General features: G+C 37.9%; 1 protein-coding gene across 1 annotated transcript; it reads right to left on the bottom strand.

Moving 5' to 3' along the window:
• Positions 1-352: 352 nt before the first annotated feature.
• Positions 353-3,750, bottom strand: LOC103520966 (the record flags this gene model as incomplete). Its single annotated transcript, XM_008486067.1, has 6 exons — positions 3,720-3,750; positions 3,253-3,482; positions 2,092-2,226; positions 1,842-2,050; positions 1,423-1,502; positions 353-430 (listed from the first exon to the last, which is right to left on the bottom strand). Coding segments are annotated over exons 1-6 (763 nt in total), but the record flags the coding sequence as incomplete, so codon positions are not given.
• Between the last annotated feature and the right edge of the window lie 2,688 nt (positions 3,751-6,438).

The following is a 6,438-nucleotide window of genomic DNA, read 5'->3' as shown; positions in this document are numbered from 1 at the left end:
AAAATGCTGCAAGTTCTTTGTTTCAGGGATACCTAAGTCCTGTTTACTGTTTGAAATGTCTACTAGTTTCTTGCAATACGCTTGTGTTTTGCTAGAGAATTGCACATGTCAACTTTCATCGTCATCGAAAACTTCGCATGGGATTGGACTCGAACCACCAGCCTCCTGCTGGCATTCGAACTGCTGTTCCCTTGGTTATAAATCCAATGCCTTAGCAGCTGCAGAACTGCACCTACCCTAAGAAGTGATGCCTTGTTAAGATAATATATAAATCTAATAAAAATTATAAATTATTAGTTCATCGTACTGTAGGATTGGAAAAAGGGCCTATTTTTAGAAAAGTTGGACTTACCAGAATTCTGAGGAGCAACTTCGAAATATTCCAGCGCTGTGGTTATTCCTATGATGGTCAGGATGAGAATGAAGAAAGCTCTGGAATAGGGGGGGAATAAAAACAGAATCCAATTTAGGAAATTGATAAAATAGAGGGTAAATGAGTCAATACTCCTTAAAAACACATAAATAAAGCAATTTCCATCTTAGAAGTCCGTCAGTTTAGCTTAGAATATAGGGAAGGTACGAGTATCTTTAAAGTCTTCAAATTATTGTAAAACTAGAGACAGGAAATGTCGGGTATACCTAAAAAACTGATTACACAAAATTCAACTGATTGGCCATAAGGAGTGCGAAAATTAGCTGTCTGACCATAATGCAATATGTAAAATGGCGGTTTACATCGTTTGGCGAGAGAAAATTTCGGAAAAGTCGTACCATTTTTCAGTAGTACAGGAAAAACCACTTTCGGGATCATAATTATTTTGACCAATATGTCACTCATCAGAGCGATAACAATAGAATCCATACTAGTATGACAGCTTACCAAACATTTAGAGCCAAATGTGAAGGTCAACCATTGATATTTGAAAAAAATCACAGTACAATCACAACAAGGAATACAATTTGAGCACAAATAAAAGCTAGTTCCAGTTCCAAATGGTTTCCGGGGTCCGGAAAATTCTTCTAGTTCCAAGAAGGCCGCCAACAAATGGTTTACATCCTGAGGAAGTCAGACTGATTTGGACAGTGCAACGGAATTTGTTTATTCAGTGCTCGTCTAGAAGTTGTTTTTAATCGTTTTTCTTCTTCAAACACGCATTAGTTTCAAGGAAAATATAGAAAATTGCCTAATATGCTTGGAATCAATCTTACCAAAGACCTTTTTTAAACTAAGTTTCTATGTCGCTGCTGGCATTCGAACTGCTGTTCCCTTGGTTATAAATCCAATGCCTTAGCAGCTGCAGAACTGCACCTACCCTAAGAAGTGATGCCTTATTAAAATAATATATAAATCTAATTAAAATTATTAGTTCATCGTACTGTAGGATTCGAAAAAGGGCCAATTTTTAGAAAACTTGGACTTACCAGAATTCTGAGGAGCAACTTCGAAATATTCCAGCGCTGTGGTTACTCCTATGATGGTCAGGATGAGAATGAAGAAAGCTCTGGAATAGGGGGGAATAAAAACAGAATCCATGTTAGGAAACTATGATAGAGTGATAGAATACATAGAAGGTGAAATGAACCAATGCTCCTTATCAACTAAATAATTCTTGATTTGAACGTAAAAATAATTAAAAATAAAGCTATTTCTAACTAAGAAGTTCGTCAGCCCAGTCTAGACAAGGGACCTTTAAAAATATTCAAATTATTGTAAAAACTAGGGATAGAAAAGTCAATTGGGTGGAAGAACTGCCACTAAAAATAAAACCCAAAAAAAGATTTCAAATGTAGCTTCAAAAGTAACTTTGACGACAATCGATTTTTCTAAAAGTTATCCTTACCCCGCCAAAATGGTTCCAATGGTTGGAGTGAAATCTTCTCGGATTTGGCACATTTCCGGGTCAACACGAACTCTATATTTGAGGCCAGTGTTGGCCAAATATTTATGCAGAGTGGATTCCATGGAGGTCTCAACATCCTGAGGGGAACAGCTAGAGGGAACACATACAGCCCAATTGATGCTCGAGAATCTGGGTACTCTGTGACCAGGCTGAAATGGAAGGATTAGGTAAGCTTGAGGAATAGACTAACAACCCTGAGGCCAGTGTTGGCCAAATATTTATGCAGAGTGGATTCCATGGAGGTCTCAACATCCTGAGGGGAACAGCTAGAGGGAACACATACGGCCCAATTGATGCTCGAGAATCTGGGTACTCTGTGACCAGGCTGAAATGGAAGTATTAGGTAAGCTTGAGGAATAGACTATCAACCTGCCTCCGTGGTTTAGTGGTCAAGACGCTCACCTGGTAAACAGGAGAGCGTGGGTTCAATCCCAGCCGAGGTATGGAATTTTATCCTTAATGGAATTGAGACTTTAACCAGAGTAGTGATTAGTGATAGTAGCCTACTGCTGGAGTAAAAGCACTTTTCAGTCCTAATATGCGAGCAGTATAAATAAGCACTATTTTTATAAGAAACATGGCTCTTTCCCTCTTGGACTTGAACTGACAACTTCCAGACCAAAAGTCCACCGCGCTTAACCACCACGCCACTAGGTTTGCTAGAGCGTTCATCTGACAAATTTTCGCACGTAACAATTTGAAGCAATAATTGTTAGCAAGATTACTGAGTTCTGGACTAGACTAAAAATGTAACTAATACAGTATTAGTATGCACAAGTAGGTATTACGTATGGTCTATGGTCAGTAAGTAATCAAATGTCAACAATTTATTCAGAGCAATCAATTATTAACTATCGCTTTACAGTTTAGTTACTACATTTCAATTTACAGGCATCAAGGTTTACAAAGAACTTAAAACTGCCCTATAAAAGTTATGAATCTCTTAGCTATGTGAGAACTGAGTTGCAAAAAAAATTGCAAAATTTAAGTCATTCTGAATCATGACTGTCAATTAACATATAGCAATGTTCATTTTATGCTCCTCTTTACCTTGGTGTAATGGATTCTCGCGTTAAAAAAGAAAATTCAGAACGATAAAAAAAGAAAATTTGGAAAAAAAAAAAAAAAAAAAAAAAAGAGTAGGTATCTACTTACGTACGTAAATAAAAACAAGTTAACATCAACATCTACCAAAATAAAATTACAAATTTCTTCTAATAGGTATCCATTTATATTGGTTTGGTCAATGATCCTTGATCTAACAAAAATCATAATCTGACGTCAATAGAATATCGAATATCAAAAAGTAACTTACGTCCTGTAGTTTTTAGAATATCAAAAAGTAACTTACGTCCTCTAATTTACTTTTGAATGGCGAGAATGACTTCATCAGATTGAGGATGTGTTGCAGATTTTTGTTTTCTGAATTGGCAACTTCCAGTTCAACATAGGAGAGACAGTATTGTCCCTGAATACCCTCTCCATCGGGTTGCTTAGCTCCCATACACAGGTCGAAGTCCCCAAACTGATTGACATTGCCGTTCAGGAGACCAGATGGAATTTTGGCTGACCCATCGTACACTGGAATACAATAAATGGACTTTAATTGTACCTGGATACTGAAACTGAAAGCATAAAGGTGTGTCCAAACATAGATCGATGGTCGGTCAACATAAACTGAGAGCGTACACTGCCTCGACAACATAGATTCACTTCTTCACCTCGTCGATCGAAGGCATCGACTATGTGTGCTGAAAACGTGCGAACCAACGCAACGCCAAGAGGGAACAAAGGCCTTGTGAAGCAAGCAGTAATTACTTGCACCCGGCGCCAGTTCTCTACAGATCATTAAGGGAAAGCAACTTTGAGCGTGTTTGGAATCTGAACGAGTGAATGTTCTGGACAACCCGTGCTGCTGGGTGTTTCGGAAAGCACTCCAGCCTCGTGAGGGAAATTGAGGAGCGGGTTGGGTTCCAAGAGAAAAGGTGAGCCATAAAACCTGATGGCTAAAGGTTGCATCTAATACGCAAAATTTACCTAGCACCCCTTATGCATACGAAAACACAGGGCCAATAACAGGGGGGTTCCCTTGGTTCCATTTCTGAAAAGGGGCCGGAACCACCAGTTTTTTCCTCACAAAATAAAATACGTAGCTAAAACTGTCTAATATAGGTACTGCCTAGCTAGGTCCCTAGCTAAAACTGCCTAGGTGTATTTTCCTTTCGGGAAAATTGACCACTTAAAAATTGACCACTTCTCCATTCGCTTTCCATTCAATCTTTCCATTGAAGCAGTGGTCTGTTTCTAGAAAAGAAAATCTCTTCATGTATTCTCGTCTCTGGTTGTATGGCTAGATCTTACGGCTACTCGTATTTTGCCATTTGAAAAAACGGGAAGGGCATCATTGTCTGAGTTATCCCCAAGATCCAGCTAACTCGTAGATGGGCTTAACTACACACACAAAAAGCCCAACTAGGGACAAACAGTCCTAAAGGATGGGTTGAGCTTCTATGAATCTGCGTATATGGCTAGGTCTTAAGGCCATTTTACCAAATCAAAACATAGGAAGGGCATCATTGTAGGAGTTATCCCCGAGGCCCAGCTAACCCGTAGACGGGCTTAACTCCATACACAAAAAAGCCCAATCCGAGGCTTCCCTAAAGGATGGGTGAAACCTCTACGAATCTACCCGTAGACGGCCCTGCGAATCTAAAAGGGTTAACGTTCAACAATGAAGAAGAAAAAACGATTTAAATGCAAAATTACATCAAGAGAACTCTCGATGCTCATCCTACGATACCTTAGTGACCATGACATTATGGGAGTAACGTCGAGAATCTGTAGAACGGTCCAATAGCAATAGGCAATTTTGTGTCGAGAAACTCTAACGCTCCAATATACAATTTTGTGTGCAAAGTTTGAAGTGTCTTCCTTAAATCAGGATTAAGGATTTACGGGTTTACGGTGAACATAAATCAGGATTTTATCACTGTTCAGATTCAGTTGTCATAATATTTATTGCCAATTAGGTGTGAATTCTGCGTCCGTGGTTTGAAATGGACTGAGGCGCCCATATTGTCACTGAAAAAGCTGTTGTTTTGAATCCCAGCCAAGGCAGGAAATGTGTCAGCAAATGTTGGCGGGGCGGAGCGCTACCGCGCTCCTTAATATAGTACTTAGTACCTCTCTGTAATTCTGTTTGTATTAGGTACTATGTAAAACTGAAGTAGGCAGTTAGGCACCTATAGGAAAGAGTAGGTTATACAAACTTCGGTAATCTCATAGTGACGTACCCGTGAGACGTGTCGACTATTGGAGACGAAAATGACCCGAGACGATAGGGATCACTGGTGCTCGTAGACCTAAGCGTTCCATACCGTAACGTTAATGGAACACCGTAACGTTAATGGAACATTACCAGGAAAGGCTAATAGACTGAAAAGAGCAGATCTATTATTTACGAATGCAAGAAGCATTCGTTAAACACCGAGCGTTTTACTGTTACTGAAGGTAGAAACACACTATACTATCACGTGACGTGACATGATGTGATGGTAGTGTGTTTCTACCTTAATATATGTACTTGTAGATTTCAAATGGTTTGAAAAGCTTGAAATACCTGCCTGTAATTTTGTATGAAAGAAAGGAAAATGCCTATAAAATCTATACAATAGAGGGAAACGTTGAGTTGTTAGTTTTCCGCAATAGTGGATGTGTCACTATTACTCAAATGCATACGAGTACAGCCTGGACCGAGGAATATAATAAATAATATCCACAAGTTATTTTTTTGATATCCATAAAAAAATATTTATTCAAGTTGTCAACGGCAATGTTTAATGGTAATGTCTTAGTTTTTCGCAAATTCATTTTCCAATTTTCCACAAACTCTTCGTAAGACAGGTAAAAAGAGTCACCTAATCTGATAATATACAATTATATACATAGACATAGAGTAAAGAATCTCATAGTCCAAAGGTTTGGTGTTGGAGAAAAAGAATAATAAAGAAGAAGAAAAGGAAAAAGAAAAGGAAATATTAGCTTTTATAAGTCACAGATTATTCACACCACCACTAATCGAATTATTTATTTATTATTAACAGGTTCACAACTTGAGTTGTAGTTTTATTTTCTCACATAGGTAAAAATTTACACAATTTACAAGAAGTACCTACCTACACTGACACACTGGTTACACTCTGTACACACTGCTTATACTCTATATACATGTCTCTTACACTCTGTACACTCTATTGCCACTCTATACTTAATACTTACAGTGTAAGCTTAATACTTACACTCTGTTGAAACTATTTTCATTCTGTACTAATCGAATTACGGTTTAGGTAGTAAAAGAAATTGGATCTTACCTCCTAATTTACATATTATAGTGATTCCTAATCTACATATATTATATGCTTAGCGTGCAAATAAATAAATAAAAATAAAATGTCTATAATAATATTATGTAAGTACCTCATTAAAGTAAAATTGGACTTGGACTCAATCTCTCGTCCTGAACCTGATCTTAATTGTT

Source organism: Diaphorina citri, unplaced genomic scaffold, assembly GCF_000475195.1.
Source record: "Diaphorina citri unplaced genomic scaffold, Diaci psyllid genome assembly version 1.1 scaffold4332, whole genome shotgun sequence".
Classification (NCBI taxonomy): Eukaryota; Metazoa; Arthropoda; class Insecta; order Hemiptera; family Psyllidae; genus Diaphorina; species Diaphorina citri.
The sequence above is the reverse complement of the archived record's forward strand: the minus strand, read 5'-3'. Positions and strand labels throughout refer to the sequence as shown.